The sequence below is a fragment of the Hylobates moloch genome, unplaced genomic scaffold (assembly GCF_009828535.3).
Source record: "Hylobates moloch isolate HMO894 unplaced genomic scaffold, HMol_V3 SCAFFOLD_2, whole genome shotgun sequence".
Lineage (NCBI taxonomy): Eukaryota > Metazoa > Chordata > Mammalia > Primates > Hylobatidae > Hylobates > Hylobates moloch.
The window spans coordinates 118,187,715-118,207,304 of NW_026652277.1; the positions used below are offsets into that span (position 1 = coordinate 118,187,715).

At 36.0% G+C, this 19,590-nt stretch overlaps 1 protein-coding gene across 2 annotated transcripts in view; it reads right to left on the minus strand.

Moving 5' to 3' along the window:
- Window positions 1-982: 982 nt before the first annotated feature.
- The window catches only part of SIM1 (SIM bHLH transcription factor 1), a 78,116-nt gene continuing 59,508 nt past the window's right edge, over window positions 983-19,590 (minus strand). For both annotated transcript variants that reach the window (XM_032165103.2, XM_032165112.2), the window contains exons 11-12: window positions 9,420-9,822; window positions 983-7,053 (exon numbers count right to left, since the gene is read on the minus strand). In XM_032165103.2, the coding sequence (XP_032020994.1) occupies window positions 6,323-7,053; window positions 9,420-9,822 (1,134 nt within the window). In that variant the 3' untranslated portion in view covers window positions 983-6,322. The remainder of the gene's footprint in view (window positions 7,054-9,419; window positions 9,823-19,590) is intronic.

Below are 19,590 nucleotides of genomic sequence, written 5' to 3' on the forward strand. Positions count from 1 at the left end.
AAAGAATTTATACTTTCAAAGCACATAGAGAAAATCAAAGACCCCTTGTATGTACTTTCTTATTACACCCTGCAATGACAAAGATTCTTGGTGCCTATTCCATTCGGGACACATAATGGGTATTCAATAAAAGTTGTGGATTAAATTGGAAGTGCAGTTATTTTGGAGAATAAACTAGGTGAAAACAATTTTATGTGCAGAAGCAAAAGCCCTAAAACAAGTATTTCAAAGAGTCATACTGGAAAAATCTGATAAATGCTGTAATATTAATAACGATGATATCTTGATATTTTGTTCAGCTCCATAAAAAATGCTTTATAAAATACAAACTATATTTCCATTGAATTAGACAGATATTGTGTAGGTTCATTAAATTGGCCAATAGTTGACAATTTCTGAATACTTCAGGGCAAATCAGAAATTCCCAGAGGAGAAAAAGAAAAGCATGTTGGGCATTATGAAAATGCTTAAAACAGAAAAAAATAGATTGCCAGGTAGAATAGATTGCTACCTGGCAATCTATTTTTGTTTGACCTTAATTCTTCATTCTGAATTTTTAAAATACTTTGGATTCCAAAACAAAAATTATTCAGAGAGTATTTTTAAATGACAACAAATTAAATAATCTCAATATTATAGGTTTTCTTTTCACTGAGGCATTAAAAATGTAATCTTTACTTTCAAATTTTCTGCTTTAACAAAGTAGTCCTGTGTAAGTTGTTCTAATGAAACGTTGAAAAACCATTCTCCAGTGTCTAATAAAAAAAGACCCATTATTTAATAGTTGCTGTACATATGTATATGCTTCTATTCCCAGGTCTCTTAGAGTATGTGTGTGTACATATTTGTGTGTGTGTGTGTTTAGTGCTACGCATTCCAATAGAATCTAGAGCTAAAATGGTTCCTGTTTCTCTATAGTACTTCTTTCGTTGACAGTCTTTTTTGTCCTACAGAGATTTTTCCTTCAATGAATAGCCCAGACTCAAAGTGCATATTGGTAACTATATTTTAAACCAAAAAATTCCTCACATAATAAATACATTTTATGCACATTAACTTCAAATTTACTTCAGAAAGCTATTTACAATATAAATAATTATAAATGGGAACACTTTGCAAGATATCATTGACATAGCTAATATTTTCTACTTTACATTCCAAAGTAAAATTTCAAATTACAGCTTTATACTACAATATCACTAAAAACTATACATTGCAAGATGGTATTTGAAATATTGGCAATCAGTATCTTTTCTCACAAATATAATCCTTTTTATAGCACATTAGTCAAAAAACAAATGTAAAATATTTTATCTTTTTTGGAGTGTCTACTCATAATGTTTCCTTTTTTGAAATATTTCCCTTTGGAAAAAAAAGAAAAAAACTTACAGTACTTCCAAAATTTTTTTCCAGGCCAATTTCATTTCTTTTGAAATGTAAACACATCAGGGTTATTGGGTATAAGTTTAACAGTGATTACATGTGTCCCAGGTCAGCAAATTAGGGCAAATTCCCCCCAACTCCATATCGATTTATGAAAGGGAAAGTCCCATGCAGCAAAGTGGCAATAAACAAAACTACAAATGTTTGGTTTAAAATTAGCAATTAGGATTTCTTATGTGAACCATCATTTATTTATGTGTGTGTGTGTGTGTGTGTGTGTGTTATAATTGGATATGGCACATTTTCATGAATATGATATAAAAATCATATTTTTCTGTGTGTGTATGTGTGTGTGTGTGTATGCTTTCTGCATACAGTCCTAGAGAAGGAACTCTGAGCAAACCCCTATTTGGCAATGACCACACTCTCACTTTTTGAGTTAAGCACTATCCATATAACCCTTGCAAGCAATTAGCACCACACAGAAATTTCCCCCAAGATTATTTTCTATGTCTGATACCTTTTGCATGTGTCCATAACTGTTCTGTCATTCATTTAAAATTTAGAATAATAATGAATGTTTTATCCACAATTAGTTCCACAGTAAGAACTAGTTAAATAGATTTTTCTGTCTTAGACATAAATCCCTATTCACAAAAACTTGACATTTACATAAAAGTTGAATCATTTATTTGGAGGACCATAGGATTTACGTTCTTTTTAAAATCATTATGAAAACAGGATGTATGTCTACATTTATGATTTGAGTGAACTAGGGAACCAAATCTGGGCATTCAAACATTTTAAATCAGAAAGACTGCATTTGGTTGTATTAAAGTGTAAGCTATTCCACTAGGCCAGGTGAGTGACCCCAAAATGGTCAAATGCTCAACTTTCCAAATATCAGCATTCACTATGTCACTTCCAAATACTACTAGGACTTATAGATTGCACTGAATATCTTAGTAATATCCTACTCTTCAAAAGAGAGAGCTATAAAAATCAAATGTGTATTCAGAAGGTTTCCTTATCTGTGCTGCCTTCCATCAAACTTACTTGGTTTAGATCTTGAGGGTGGAAGTCTTGTATTTCATTTTAAAATGTCTATGCATATTTTCCAAATGGTCTTGTATTATAATTGATCTCCACCATCCCCCATAAGAAGGAGAAATAAAAATTGGAGCACATTACCCTTTTCTAGAAGATCCCCTAAAGCTTATTTTAAGTGGGATTCTCTGCCCAGAGGCAGCATGTGACAACATGGTATAGAGTGAATTAAGAATAGTACCCAATGGAAACAATCTAGCCCTGTAAAATATAACCAAGAAAGAGCAAGTGGTTTTTCTGTGTAAATACTGAAGGCAATCATTTATTGCATCCTGTCTCATTTTGAAGGTCACCTCAGCACTGTCATATTATCTTTTATCAGGCAATTACAGTTTAGGTAAGCGAGCATAATATGACAAAAGACTTGTGGATCAAAGCACACCTAAATAGCTGACCTGTAGTGATTGTGACATTAATATTATGCATCCCAAAATAACACATCAAATCTATATATTCCCAATAACAATTTAAACAGAATTTTCCCAAGAAAGATTGGGGAAACATTCGTTTACTTCTTTGGTCATCCAAATTTTTAAAGTAGGTATGGCAGGTGAAATGGGCAATAAAGATACTTATTATCACTAGAAACCGGAATTCTACAAAACCATGAGCTATGTATCATCTAATGAATTGATACATATTATACCAGTAATTGGATAGAGCACATTTTTATGTATCCCCAAGGTGATATAAAAATCATACTTCTCTATCTATTTCAATCAAGTTTCATGTTTCTCAACATTTGGCGAAGTTATGGAAATCAAGAATTAAAACTAAAGCCAAATTAAGTTTAACTGATTAAATTATCGGGAATGTAATTATTTTATATACTATTTTTAAAAGACACAGATGACATCTTCATTATGAGGAAATATATTCCTGCACAGAAAAAAATAATGTAGATTATAAACACATTTTAACACATTCACATGTATATTAAGAAGGTACATTGTCATCAAATGTCTTAACTTACCTTGGGTCATTTTGAGATAATCATGCCATATTGCAAAAAATGTAAGCTATACAATACAGTGAGTCTATATGACATTTTATGTAATGTAATAAAACTGCTACTATAAAATTATTGACATTCAGTAAATTTTAAAATGGTTATGTACTTAAAACTGGGTCAATCTACCAAAATTTTGAATCAAGACATAATTTAGTTAATTCTGTATTCTCTTAAAAATATTGGTCATGTCATTTTAAAGAGCATTATTCCTTCTGATTACTCTCATCTGTGAAATTCATAATTTCTTCCTTTCACCAGTTAACTATCTTCCATATAAAAATTCCACTGAAATTCCTTTAGTGACAGCCTTTTCTTTAATATCAGTTCATTTTCCCTGGTTCTTAAGTTTCCATTTCTTTTAGCTTCTGTCCCTGGCACATTTGGTAGAATGTATAGCCACCAGAAATACCCATCTGTGAAAATTACCTTTCCAAAATACACCATATTCATCAAATATTTTTGTCTTCCAAACATTTATCAATCTACAGAATTCTACAAAACCTTTAGCATTCTTAAGACATTACTTCATGTTGCAAATTGATCAAAACTCCATTTTATGTACTCCAGGATTGCTCATAAATAATTTTCTCAAAATTACTAAATACTCTTGTTTGTGTAATTCAAAATTTAGTTTTTATTGTATGGTCACCCCTCGGTATAAACAGGGAGTTGGTTCCAGGACCACCCCCATATAACCAAATTCTCATATACTCAAGTCCTGCCGTTGGCCCTGTGGCGCTCACTTATACAAAACATCAGCCCTCTGTATACTCAGGTTTCACATTTCTCCAAATACTGGGTTTTTTTATCTGCATTTGATTGGAAAAAAAAACCACATGTAAGTGAATCTGCACAGTTCAAACCCATGTTATTCAAGGGTCAACTGCACTTTGAATTTTTTGAAAATATATATAACCACTAACTTTCTCACTTACTTGCACTTTTTTGCATTTACAGCACAAATGTTAACATTATTTAATTTTATGCAGCCTCTCCTTTCATATACAAACAACCCAGTATTCATCTTTCATATTATCATTCAGATTGTCACCTACCTATGGACTGTGAAATAACTGTGTTAAATGATGAAAATATACTACTAATCCCTGAGTATTCAATTTCATGTTCTGTTTCCAAAATTATAAGTCAAGTTCTGCCCGTACATTCCCCTCCTTAAATATGTCAAGAGTTTTGGGCATGGGACTCCTAGGAAATATTATCTATGAAATTTCTCTAATCACTTATATCATTTTGCTTTAATTACTAGAGAATAGTGCATTAAATAAATCTTGCTATTTTTCTTCTCTCTCATAAATTTCTACCTTTTGGCTAAATCTAGAAAGTTAACTGTAACCTGCCTAAAGGAGCCCACACATCTGCTTAAGTCACAAAGCATCTAAACTTCTGTGTACAGAAAAACCAGAATGATCAGTTTTGACAACTCATAGCAGAGAGTTAATTAGGTAATAAGTTCAGTTCTGCTCTATCATAGAACATGAACGCTGGGGCTGCCTTACAAACCAGGAAACCAGAGCCCAGGCACGGTGAATGACACAACTGTGGTCACAAAATTAAGTTACAGGTAGGGCCAAAATTAGAGTCCAGAGATCTAGTCAGCTGGCCTTTCTACTATGCCACACAGATGTAAGACCAAGTTTGTTGTTTACCAACAATAAGGAAAATAAACATTTTGCCTATTCCTTCAGAGTACTGCTCTTAGCTTTTAACTACTTGTCTATCAGCCTAAGCTTTTATCTTAGACTCTCTCCTGAGGCTTTCCACATGTTGTCACATTGGCACATATGTGCTTTGAAATGTTTTCAAACACTTACACAGCTGTCGTGTGGCACTTCACCGGTTTTCCTTTTATTTTTGCACTTATTGGTCTTTTTTCTGGGTGAATTGGTTTGAATTTTTTATTTAGTTGGTTTTACAAGCAAACCCCAAATATGTTGTTTGCTTATGCTGGGCCCTTAAATTGTGTTAAATTTTGAAATATCATTTTATTTCACTCTGCCTCTGGCCTTTCCACATTCATAGAACTACTTCCAATTGAGCACTCCAGGTTTTTGATGTGTGTCCCAACATCTCAGTGTTTTTACTTAGAAAAACCCTTAGCGCCATGTCAGTGCAATCCTGGTCCTTGTCTAACTGAAAAGCAAGGTGAAAAATTACCTCTTCCTGATTGTTTATAATGGATACCAGGTGAAAACTCATTTTTGCACCATATCCAGAACCATTTCTCTAATTTATGCCTGAACCAAATGAGCTGGCTGATTTGAAACCACAAAGAAGTCAGTTTATAAGATATATCTCTCTCTTTCTCAGTTATTTTGGGAATGGAAATTTCTTTAAGAAGTTTAGTGTGATAGAGTCAAAGAAAATTACCCATTTTTGATGTATTTACATTACATAGCCTATATTTCCGTATGTAAAATGTATACCGCAGTTTGTAAGTAATAGTTTGTGTGTATGAGGATCACTGGATAGTCACAATGCAATGTTGTCATTCATCAGTCCTCTCATGTAGTATATATGCACACTTGATCTACATGAATATTTTTCAAGTCAAAATTTATCTATTCTGGTTCCCATATAATTAGAGGGGAAATTTGTGTATTCAATTTAGCTCCCTTTTCTGTGTATAACCCTGAATGCCAGTGCTATGTTTTCTTTGATTTTATAGGAACACGTATCAAATACCCAGTAACTTAAGTTATGCTCTCTAACAATCTGTGGCATAGTAAATGCTGGTAATGGGGTATTAAACTATAAATATGTTTCAGAGATCCTTAAAGAACAAAATATTTCAGCAAAACATCAGCTTCCATTGGTTATTATAACAGATGTTCCCTTGTGTCCTTGTGCTGGGTCTGGTTGCATCCTTAGATGGGAAGTTACATCAAAGTGTGAGCCATTACAGCCCAAGGAATAGTTTCTAATGGTTTCACTGTCATATAAGTGCTCCAGGGCATATCCAGTTAATGTGTAAGCATGCTTATCAAAATACTGCCGGTGAGAGCCAAAGCAGTTTGGAGAGACAGTAGGGTGGTCTCCTGCTGTCTGATGAGGAGATATATCCGAATGCAGATAGTCTTTAGCTAGGATCAAACTGGATTTTGAAATGCGATCTGAATTGGGACTACTTATCCGAGATAGTGCAGTGGGACTGTTGTCATAGTCATTTTCATGAGGGCTCAACATTTTTCCCTCCCTCTGCTGGATGTGGTCACATGGTGAAGTGTTGGCAAGAGCAGAGCCGTGGCAGACTTCACCTGTTGGTGGGGGCTGTTGGTAGTTTGCAAAACACAGGGAGTGTTTTTTCCCAGCCCCATTAATGGAAGCCAGTTGGCCTGAGGGGGCTTTCCTTAGCTGTAATCTGTTCTCTTCTTCTTTAATCATTTGCTGGGTGGCTCTTATAAGAGTTTCAATTTTGCTGGGTTCATGTGGGCTACTTTGATACTGCTCAGTACGATATCGGTCACCTGATTCGCTGGCCGACCCAGGGTCTGGAGAACTGACCACACTATCTTCATCCCAATGACCTCGCCCTAAAAATTTGAAAAAGTCAAAAGTAAGTGATCTCAGAATTCACCCTCAAAATAAGTATATTTCCTTTACCTATTAAAATAAACTTTATATCTTTCATTTTTAATATATGCACCAATATTTGAAACAGGCTCACATGATAGACAGAGTGTCGACTCTGCACTGGAGTCATATAAAATCAGTGAATTTTAAATGCAGACCAAGTTTACAACAAGTTTTTAGAAGATAAACCTTGTTCACTGTGAATGACAATTAGCAAAATGGTAAAGTGTGTTTATACTTCTCCATGGATATATGTTATTAGACCTGTCTGACTGGAAATAAGAGAAGGATGCATAGAATTTGGTTTATGTTATTCTCTAGAGCAGTGCCATGTTAAATTGATGCTTGAAAAATGTTTTCAATTGGATTTGAGGGAAATAATGATACAGGCTGAACTATTCTCTCACTTCCAAATAAATAACCTAAAATGTTAGTATTGCTAAATACATCTTAAGTAGACTTAAAATAAAGCTGTAATATATCTTAAGTATGGTTACAATAAAGCTCTAATGTTCATTTTTAGAGTATTTGAAGGTTAAAAATATACCTCTATTCACATAGATATATATGTAAGCATGGATGGATATAACTGAAGATTATAGATATAGATACAATCTTGTCCAAATAAAAACATAAATATTATCAAATTTAGGGGTAAACATCTCAGCTTCACAGGTAATCATATAGTAACTCAGGTACCTTAGATTGTTTTTGCAGTAAGATAAAGAATAAGGCCGGGCATGGTGGCTCACACCTGTATTCCCAGCACTTTGGGAGGCCCAGGTGGATGGATTACCTGAGGTCAGGAGTTCAGTACCAGCCTGGCCAACATTGTGAAACCTCGTGTCTACTAAAAAATACAAAAATTAGCCTGGTGTGGTGGCAGGCACCTATAATCCCAGCTACTCAGGAGGCTGAGACAGGAGAATTGCTTGAACCCGGGAGGCAGAGGTTGCAGTGAGCCGAGATCGCGCCATTGCACTCCAGCCTAGGCGACAAGAGCGAAACTCTGTCTCAAAAAAAATTTTTTTAAACAATATGTATAATTTTAATAACAACCTGTTTGGAGCCAAGGAAAGAGATAAAATATGGAGAAGTAGTGCATCCAAAGTATATTCCATAAACCAAATTATTCTCAAAGCAGTCTGAAGTCAATATAAAAAGAGAGAAGAGAAACAAGTAGGAATATATGAAAGCTGTAAACTGCTTAATGCAGCAGAGAAAGCCTGGATCACACTATTTATTGCTTTCCTTTTATCTTTTCTTCTTGTTTTATTTCTAATATTTTCTTCCAGATCCTGTCGGTTAAGCCAGGATTTTCACTTAACTCTATTCTTTGGCAAGTAATTGCCCTTTGCTCTGGGTTTCCATTACCAGTCTACCAAACTAGAGATACTCAAAGTAAAATCAGAAAAACAGAAAACAAGAATAGAAACAGATTAAAATTACTCAGCTTCTGAGTGGTATTTGACAGGAAGGTTTATTAATGGAAACAATATTGTCTAGCACATGTCTCATTCTAAAGACAAGAGTAGTAGTATTGGGGCCTTCAGATCAATCCGAATGTCACTGACTTTTAATGAAATAGGGAGGATCCCAAAGACCGATCTGGACCCAAGCTTGGAATGGACGGAATGAGCTCTCCTTAACCAGTTTACTTTGAAATAAACAAAGGGAAGCATTAGCAACAATCAAAGCTTTAGCTATGGTGTCCTTTTCGACGTGTTTATAAAGCCATATAATTATCCCAAGGTGAAAATCCCAGTGCATTCTACGTATTGCTTCATCCTTTACTCACGAGATCATCATTGTGGGTTGTCATAATGATGGGGAAAGGGGAAGTTACTGGCATTTAACGCCCAGAAAGGTTAAACATCTGAGATATGTGTGACTGTCCATAAAACAAAGACTGGCCGTCTCCAACATATCAATAGTGCCCTCATTGAGAAACACTGCTATGACCAAATGAGCCTACAGACTATTCAAGTCCACATTTGAAGCACGAAAATACAAAAGAAAATAATATATGAGGAATGTAAATGCGTACACACTAAAATTCAATAGACATATTCAATAATAAACTACGTAATTTCTATACTTTCTGATGTTTAAAATAGGAATCGTTTTTATTCACTTGTCAAAACTAAATGTATTTAGCAAATACAAGCAAAATTAATAACTGAGCGAACTTTTTTTTAAATCCCATTGGTTCTGATTTGTAAATCAAAGAAGATAACTATTTGGTCACTCACTCTAGTGTCACAATGTGATGAACCTGCCCAGGGCCTAATGCTTGGAGTTCGGGAACCCTTTCACCTGGTCTTACCATGGATCCTGTGGACTGAAGCGATGTGAGGCATGCTGCTTTCATAGGCTTCTCTGCTTTCTGGGGAGGCCTTTGTCAGGGGCAACGCTGCGCGAGAGCCCCACCAGGGCTCCCTCCCGGCCTGCTGCGTTCCCAGGAAGTACCTGCCTGCCTCACACCGGCCTCCTTCACAGGCCTGGGTATGGAAATGCCTCTCTTCCACCAGCCTCGAGTGGTCAAGCGCAAAGCCATAGCAGAGAGAGCTGCGGTCCGAAAACTGTCTGTAGGCGCACGATGCGTCGTGCTGGGAGCCAGGCCTGTCGGCGGGGTCCAGAAGCTGCGGAGAGGCCGTGTCGGTCAAGGGACTTCCGCCCCACTGGCTGTCATGATCAGATTCCGATCTTTCCGTGTGAAATCCCGAATACTGAAACCGAGTAGGGGAGAAAAGTCCATTTCAAAAATCAATCGATCAGTAAGCAAAAACAAACAAACAAACAAAAAACAGCCTTTATTTACTCTACAAGCACCCTTAAGGTCTCATTGTCCTGAGGTCGTCAAAATAAACGTTGCTTTGGCATCATGGCTGTGCACACCTAACTTGGAATTACTTAATTCATTATGATGCTTCCAAAGAAAATCCTTTTGGTTGATGAAACCAGGAGATAAAAATAATAATGGCAACCATCGACTGAAGTACTAGGCACTGAATGAAGTGCCTCATATGAACTATCCACTTAGCTCCTGTAGTAAACCTTTAATGGCGCTATTAGTATCCCCAGTTTATGGATAGAGAAGCTAATGCTCAGAGAGAGAAAGTGATTTGCCCAAAGCCATAGTGTTAGCAGGTGACAGAACCAAGATTCAGAACCAGGTTCTTCATCTACCCTAACAGTATTGCCAAAGAGAGATTCCAAGTAAGTTCCATATTTTATTTCTATTTGCTTTCCACGTATTTTTTTGTTTTGACAGGGTCCGGCCCTGTCGCCCAGGCTGGAGCGCAGTGGCGTGATCATGGCTCACTGCAGCCTCCACCTCCTGGGCTCAAGCAATCCTCCCATCTCAGCCTCCTGAGTAGGTGGGATCACAGGTGTGCAACCATACACAGCTAATTTTTAAATTCTTTGGTAGAGACAGGGTCTTACTTTGTTGTCCAAGCTGGTCTTGAACTCTGGAGCTCAAGCAATTCTCCCACCTCAGCCTTTCAAAGTGCTGAGATTACAGGTATGAGCCACAACACCTAGCCTACATTTTTTCTTCATTAAAACAAACAAACAAAAACCTAAGGTTTAAGGCACCAATGTCCTGAAACTTAATCTTCATTAAGTTAACTCTGTTAACTCTCTGAAGGCCATGCTGGATAGATGGCAGAATAGTTAATAAGCGCTTACCTAATTCAATTGCAATGTAACTCTTAAGAAGTCTTATCCCATATAAGAGTTAGGCCTCTTCACTAGGATATGCCTCTTGTTTAGAAGACAAAACTTGAAATATGCATAGGGTCACCAGAAAATAACAAGCCACAGGCATTGCTGTGCCTTGTTGGAATTAAATGGCTTATCTACTCCCAGACTATTTGGTCAGATTTTGAAAGAGAATATAAAATGCTTGATAGATCTCCCTAGGAAGTGTGCTCAGTTTGAAGGCCCTCACAAGCCACTAAAATCAGTAATATGACAATAATTTTTACCATTTTTTGGTTGCCTAATGCCAAACAATTCTAGGTATTGTAAAGAGATTACCTACTATGATAATGATGGATGCCATTTATTCAGAGCTTACTATGTGTTCGGCAATATTCCATATACATTCCATATACATTTTGTCATTTAATCATTCCATATATATTTTGTCATTTAATCCTCACAACCACCTAAACATAATATAGCTCCATTTAATAGAGGAAGAAAGGACATTACTACAAGTTTCAATAAGATGCCACAGCCACCTCACAGTCTATCTGGTCTCAAAGCCTGCACTTGAAACCATATTTTACATTTCAGATAAAACACTGCTAAGGAAAAAAGGAGAGAAAAAAAGATCCAATATTAGGGAGATTTGCAGTGAAGGGGCAGGAACTGTTTCACAGTCCCAGGAAACAAAATACAAGTCAATTTTAGACTTTTCTTTCTTACCCCAGAATAAACAGGGGTGGGCATGTGTGGTGTTGTGGAGGGAAGAAGAAAAATTCCTAGGCTCCACTGCTGTTCCCTTGTCGCCCATGATGAGAACTTCACAGGACAGAATGAACTTTCCCCTCACCACTAGGCCCAACCTGTGGGAATAAGAATCCTGGCTCTTCCCATTTCAGTACAAAGAGGCAACTCAGCTGAGGGCTCTTGGGGACAGAGAGATGAACTACACAGGTTCCTCTGGGGAACCTCCAAAGTATCCAATGTAGCATGCTCAGAACAGAGTCCTGTGCAAATTCCAGGTTGAAATTTTTCCTTTGCCATTTCTAATTATTACTTTAATTATTTTCCACCTGCACATATGGACTATTAGCATATTCCATCAAGAAAAAAATCAGAAAATCCACCTTCTGTCCCTGCAGGGTTGTAGAATAAGAGACATCAAGGCATCCTGGGGCTCGGTACCTATATCATGCCTTCCACATGCCATCAACTTCTTCTTCCAGTGAACCCAGACTCTCTTTTCACAAGATACCACCTTCACTTTCACCAAAGCAGGGCTGGCGCTTCCTCACCTTACCGAGTGGGGATCCAAGTGCTATACATGTGTTCCTTGAGAGTACCATCCATGTGCTTGCCTCAGAGAAACTCAGACCATCAGTGTTATTCCAAGCTAGGAGTTGCCCAGATTCTGCTTGTTTTTATAAAAGTATAAACCAGATCTATTTCCGAGGTACTCCAGTCAAGACTTTTGAGCCCTGTTAAGAGGGGGAAAAGCTTTCCCTGAGTGTGTATGGGAAAGTGCTTTTGGCGCAACAGAGAAGAACGTTCTGTCCTTCAATCACAATGAAAATTCAACAAGAGACAACCTGGGCATACAGGAGGTATACATTTCAAGAGCACCCAAAGAAGAATTGGAAGGATAAGCCTCTTGTCAATAGGCAGGAAACTACAACAATACCAAGAGCATTGCCCTGAGATATTCAAGCAGGTGGAAGTTGGGTGGTTCAGTTAGTCCAAGACCTCACACTGCTTAGGAGATACAGAGGAAAAGCCTCACAGTAAACTTTTGTTTTCAAGACCTATAAATTTGCACCAGTGGGCACCATCAAAACTCTGAGCCACGTTCATCCCTTTAAAATGAACTGCACTTGATGTAAACTCTGTTGAGGACACTACAGCCGCATTACTTGATCCAAAATATTTCAGGTATTCATTAAATATTTGAGAAAAGAGAGAAGGCAGAAAGAGAGGAAGGCAGCCAGCCAATATATGTAGTGTGTGCGGTGCAATGAATGAATGCTGCATAAAAATGCAGCAGTGGGTTAGATTAGACTTTATCTAACTTATCTTTCAGCTCTAATACTCTGTACAATATAATAACTATTTGGAATCCTTTTTAGTTTTGAAATGTTTGATTCCTGTGCCTGTCCCTACATCTCAGTTATTGGAAGAAAATAATTATTGAGAACAATAATCCAAGTCTACAAATTTTTATTGTCATAACTATAAAAAGAAAGTTATTGTGTAAATTATAATTTTACTATAAGGCCAATTTTCCCTCCAAGTATCCCGTTATGACACAATTTTATTAGGAATTACATGCTGCCTTTTGGTCAATAGATTATTACATTCTAGAGGCTTCTGAGTTTGAAGGATAATGGCAAGCAACCACTGTAATCTGGATCTGTCCACACATTTTGCCCTCAAGACCTATAAGGTCATTGAGAAGCACAAATTAAGTCACACATGACCCATTCTATCAGCATTACTTGGAGGTAGAAAATGTGACAAACTTCAAATATGCTCAACTGATTTTTGACAATTCAGTGAAGGAAACATAAACTTCTCAACAAATGGTGCTACAGTAATTGGACATTCATAGGCAAAAATCAAATAAATCTCAACCTAAGTGTCACAGCCTATATAAAAAAAAAAACTCAAAAGGTTCACAGACTTACATGTAAAACAAAATTATAAAGCTTTTAGAAAATAACATAAAAGAAAATCTTCAAGATCTAGGACTAGGTAAGGAGTTTTTAGACTTGACAACAAAAACACAATCCATAAAAGAAAAAAAAAAGATAAATTGAACTAGATCGAAATTAAAAACTTTTGCTCCAAAAAAGGCCCCGTGAAGAGGATGAAAAGACAAGCTACAGGAAGGGATAAAGCATTTACAAACTACATATCTAACAAAAGACTAGCCTCTAGAATCCTTACAGAACTCCCAAAACCCAACAACAAGAACAACAAAAAAGGGTGAAAGATATGAAGTGGCACTTCACTGGGTAGGATATACAGATGGCAAATAATCATATGAAAAGATGTTCAACATCATTAGTGACTAGGAAGATGCAAATTAAAACCACAATGAAATATCACAATACACCTATCAGGCTGGTTAAAATAAAAAATAATGCCAAAACCAATTGCTGGCAAAGATGTAGGAAAACTGGATCACTCATACAATGCAGATGGGAATATAAAATGGTGTACCTATTCTAGAAAACAGTTTGGCAGCTTCTTAAAAACTAAATGTGCAATTACTATATGTAATCCTAGACATTTATCCCAGAGGAATAAATACTATATTCATATAAAACTTGCACACAAATATTTATAACAGCTACCTCCCTCCACTCCCAAGTCCTCTTTAATTCTTTCCTTTCTTTTTCAATGTGGCAAAATACAAATAACATAAAATTTACTATCATCCATTTTTAAATATACAGTTCAGTGGCATTAAGTACATTCTTGGTGCCGTGCAACCATCACTACCATTCATTTCCAGAACTCTTCATTTTACAAAACTGAACTCTGTACCCATTAAACAATAACTCCCCATTCCCTCTTCCCTTCAGTTCCTTAACAACCACCGTTCTAATTTCTGTCCCTATTACTTTAACTATTCTAGGTACCTCACATAAGTAAATTCACAGAGTATTTGTCTCTTCGTGACTGGTTTATTTCACTTAGCATTAGGTTCTCAAGGTTCTTTCATGATTAAACAGGTGTCAAAATTTCCATCCTTTTTAAAACTGGAGAGTATTCTATTGTATATACCACAATTCCACAATTTGTTTATCTATTCACCCACTGATGACACTTGGGTTGCTTCTACCTTTTGGCTTTGAAGCTACTATGAACATGGGTGTACAAATATGTCTTTGAGACTCTGTTTTTAATCCTTTAGGGTATATTACCAGAAATGGGATTGCTACATCATATGATAATTCTATTTTGAATTCTTTGAGGACCTGCCATGCTGTTTTTCATAGAAGCTGCACCATTTTACATTCCCATTAATAGTACAATGGGTTCAAATTTATCTACATCCTCACCAACACTTGTTATTGTGTGTGTGTGTGTGTGTGTGTGTGTGTGTGTAGTAGTAGTAGTAGTAGCCATCCTAATGGGTGTGAGAGGTGCCTCATTGCAGTTTTGATTTGCATTTCTCTAATGATTAGTGATGTTGAGCATCCTTCCGCAGGCATATGGGTCATTTGTAAATCTTTGGAGAAATGTCTATTCAAGTCCTTTTCCCATTTTTGAATTGAGTTGCTTTTGTTGTTATTGAGTTGTTATAGCTTTATTTTTAATAACCAAAAACTGGAAACAACTCAGATTTCCTTCAAAAGATGAATGGTTAAACAAAATATGATATATTCATACCAGGCAATATTACTCAACAATAAAAAAGAATGAACCATTGATACATGCACCAGTGTGGATGAATCTCCAGTGAATTATGCTGAGTGAAAAAAGTCAATCCAAAAGGCTATATGATTCCATTTCTACAACATTCTTGTAATGGCAAATTAAAGATATGAAGAACAGATTAGTGCTTGCTAGGGTTAATGACAAAAGCAGGAGTAGGAGAGAAGTAGATGTGGTCGTAAAAAGGCAACATGAGGGATCCTTGTGGTAGTGAAATTGTCCTATATGATGATAGTAACAATGCAATATCCTGGTTGTGATATTGTACTACAGCTTTGCAAGATGTTACCACTGGGGAAACCAGATAATGAGTAAATGGGCATTTTCTGTGATACCTACATTTTAATTTAGAAGTATATCAAAATTATAATTTGATTAAAAACAGAAAAATAGACAAATCAAGAAAACACATTAAATATAGCATAATGCATTCAGTAAATATTAAATAATATGACAGCATTGAGTCAAGCATATCAACCCCATCAATAAATGTGAATTGGCTTAAATCACCAATTTTAAAAAAGAATTTTCTGATAATTTATAGAGCAAACCCAATTCTATACTGATCATGTGACATGCCTGAAACACAGTTTCAAAAGGCTAAAAATAAAGAGAAAGGCAAACATAAACAAGGCAAATGTAGACAATAAGAAACCAAGAGTTTGGACTGTAAAACCAAGCAAAGTAGAACTCCGGCTTTAAAAAAAGCATTAAATAAAACAAACAAAACAAAAGACATTTTATGTTGCTAAAAGCCGGAATTCACAATGAAGATAGAAATGTTATGAATATTTATGCATCAAATAACATTGCAATGCCATCTATATGAAGCAAAAACTATAGGAGATACAAAGGAGATATAGAAACATCCTGACAAGTAAAAGACTAACATACCACTCTCAGTAACAGAGTAAAGTAAATTTTAAAAATAATAAAGACTACAGAAGACTTTTTAAAAAAAGAAAACCAATCAGTTAAATTGTATGGCTATATATCACTTCACATACTGATAATAAAGAAGAAACCTTCTTGATGTAGATGCCCAATCATCAAAACGAAGCAAATATTAGGTCACAAAGGAAACCTCAGTAAATTTCATGGAGTAGAAATACAAAGAACACCCTCTGATCACAATGCATAAAAATGGAAATTAAAAACAAAATTTTTAAAAACCCTTCGACCTGAAAAAAAAACTTCTAAATAACCCTTGGGGAAAATAGGCAAACACAAATTACGTAAATTAAATATAGAATTCTGGAGGGAAAAACTACATATCCAGACCTATGGGATACACAGCTTTGAATAGCTTTACATAGGAATGATAGGGACATGTCAACATGACACAGGAGCCAGCTTGAAGGAATTCCCTTGGGCCAAATACAGAAAAACTTAAGCAAAAGTAAATGACAGTAATGAATAAATTGTAACCCACTAAAGAAATCCATGGGTCCAAACTGATAAACACACTAGCTAATAAATGGGGAAACATAAAGGAATCTTCCTTACAGTAGAGTGCCAACTGATGAATATGGAGGGAGTAGTTAACTTAGAAAATATACATTTTGCAATCACTTCAATAAAGATTTATTTGGGCACAGATGATCATAGATGATAAATCTTGGGGAAAAACTGTTGAGAAATAGGCTATTTTTATGGTCTTAAAGGGTTTCCCCACAGATTGCTTTTTAATTAGAAGGAAAAAAAAACAATTATACAGTAAAGAAACCAAATGACACTTTCACCAGGTGATCAAAATTAACATCACCAACCAACTCAGAACAGATGGACATCATGTGCCTCTGGATGTGACAGACACTCCGAAGACACAGCCTCACTAATGAAGTATTCCAGTGGATAGTGGATAATGTATAACCAGAATCTAACCATGAAGAATAAGCACACAGACTCAAATTGAAGAACATTCTGTAAAATAACTGGGCTGTGTTCTTCAAAAATGCCAATAATATGGAAGAAAAGGCCAGGCTAAAGAACTATTCAGATTAAAGGAGATGAAAGAGGCATGAAAATTAAATGCAATATAGGCTCCTAGACTAAGTCTTGTACTAGAGAGAAAATAACAAATGCTATTATGGACGTTACTGGAGAAATCTTACATCTTACACCTGTAAGATTAGATAAAAAGCATCTTATGAATGTTAAATATTCTGATATCAATAATTGTGCTGTGGTTATATAAGAGAATATTCTTGTCCTTAGGAAATACACATCGATGTATTAAGGTTTAGGTACAGGCATGATATATGTAACCTACTCTAAAATGGTTCAAAAAAAATAAATAATAATGAGGGCAGAGGGAAGGGAAAGAGAAAAAAAATGATAAAGCAAATGTGGCAAATGCTAAGCACTGGTGAACCTAGTGTAGTTGCTAGTATTCTTGCAACTTTTCTTAAAGTATGTAATCATTTTAAAATAAATATTTGAACATCAGAAAAAGCCCATATAGTAAACTTATGTCTTATTTTTATAGAATCATTTCAGACAAAGCCTTTTTTTAAACAACATTTTTCTGAAGAAATGGAAACTTGTTTTAATAAAGCGATAATTTAATTGTTTAAATATCTTTGTTTTTATATCTGACTATTAATATTTTGCATATGAAGATATAAAGTTATCAACTAGGAATTTCAGTACAAACAAACCTTGGATGACATGGGCGTATCCTGATCTACTGCCATTTCATATGACTTGTGCGAAGGATCACTTTTCTTGGGCCTTGATTTTCCCATTTGTAGAACAGGAACTGACTACCTTATAGGATTGCAGTAAGAATCAAAAAAATAATACGTATAACAGCACTAAAAAATACAAATGGTACAGATATGTATGTGTCATGTAAAGGTCCTTGATTAATCACTTTCACTTAGGTAAACAGAAATGGTTACCATCTTGTAAAAATTATTTTCTGCTGTAGACTATATTGTCTAGAAAAACCATGTTTTCAGTACCATCTTATAGGCAGGTAAAAGATAAGATATATATGTTAAAGGATTAAAAAAAATTAATATTCCTAACTGCAGAAAGAAATCAGGCCACTAGCCAGTCATCTAAATAGTAGGGCCTTTTCTTCCAAATACTCCAGTTTTCAAAGCTGGAAGGTAGTTTGGTACCAACAGTTTTCATCATTTACACTTTGATTAAGAGCCTAAAGATGTGTTTTAAGAGTGGAAAGGAGGGTAGAATCATGGTCAATTAGGTTCATGCAAGCCTGTGGATGGTTCTCCTAGCCTTTGTTGGTATTGACACTATTTTCTTTTGTTTTTTTTTTTGTTGTTTTTTTTTTTTGAGACGGAGTCTCGCCCTGTCGCCCAGACTGGAGTGCAGTGGCGCGATCTCGGCTCACTGCAAGCTCCACCTCCCGGGTTCATGCCATTCTCCTGCCTCAGCCTCCTGACTAGCTGGGACTACAGGCGCCCGCCACCACGCCCAGCTAATTTTTTGAATTTTTAGTAGAGACGGGGTTTCACCGTGTTAGCCAGGATGGTCTCGATCTCCTGACCTCGTGATCCGCCCGCCTCGGCCTCCCAAAGTGCTGGGATTACAGGCGTGAGCCACCGCGCCCAGCCGGTATTGACTGTTTTCAAGTAAAACGGTCATGCTCTATGAGCTAGAGAGTATTTGCTCTTCTTCCTTTGAAAAGATAACAATGTTTTCTCTTATATTTAAAGCTGAGAAACTGAATTATTCCTTTATTTTCATTAGATTATACCAATCAATTAAGAAAGTTCAGTGAAAATCTAGCTTTAATTTTGCTGAAACCTCTTTCTTCTTAGAAAATTTTTTGTCATTCTGAATACGATGCACCTTAATTTACCTCAATTTCATATTTAAGTTTTAATTTTCAAAACAAGCATTCATTTTGCAAATTAAAATATGAGTCAGATGATGGATGCCCTTGTTCTCATGAAACATGCAACCAAATGCCAGCCACCAAAGGTGGGCTGAGGCTGGCAAGCAAAAAGCTCAGATGACTGCCAAAACTGGATTTCAGATGACATCCACAGTCCCCCAGCTCTTCTCTGGAATTCGGCTTATAACAGAATCATTCCTTCTAGAAGAGACTGATAGTTCATCAGGTTAAAGGCCTGAGCCATCCCTTGGGGCTTAATATGCACCCAATGGGATCTATTTACAAAAATTCATTCTAACATTCATTCTAATATTTATTAAGTGCCTGCTTTGCAAGGCGGCATGCCAGGTAGTAGGAGAAATACAGCCCCACCTTCGAGGTGTTCACATTAAGAGGGATATAAATAATGCACAGAATATAACTTTAATACACTTTAGAAAAGGCAAAGACCTGAATAGAGAGAAAAACAAAACAG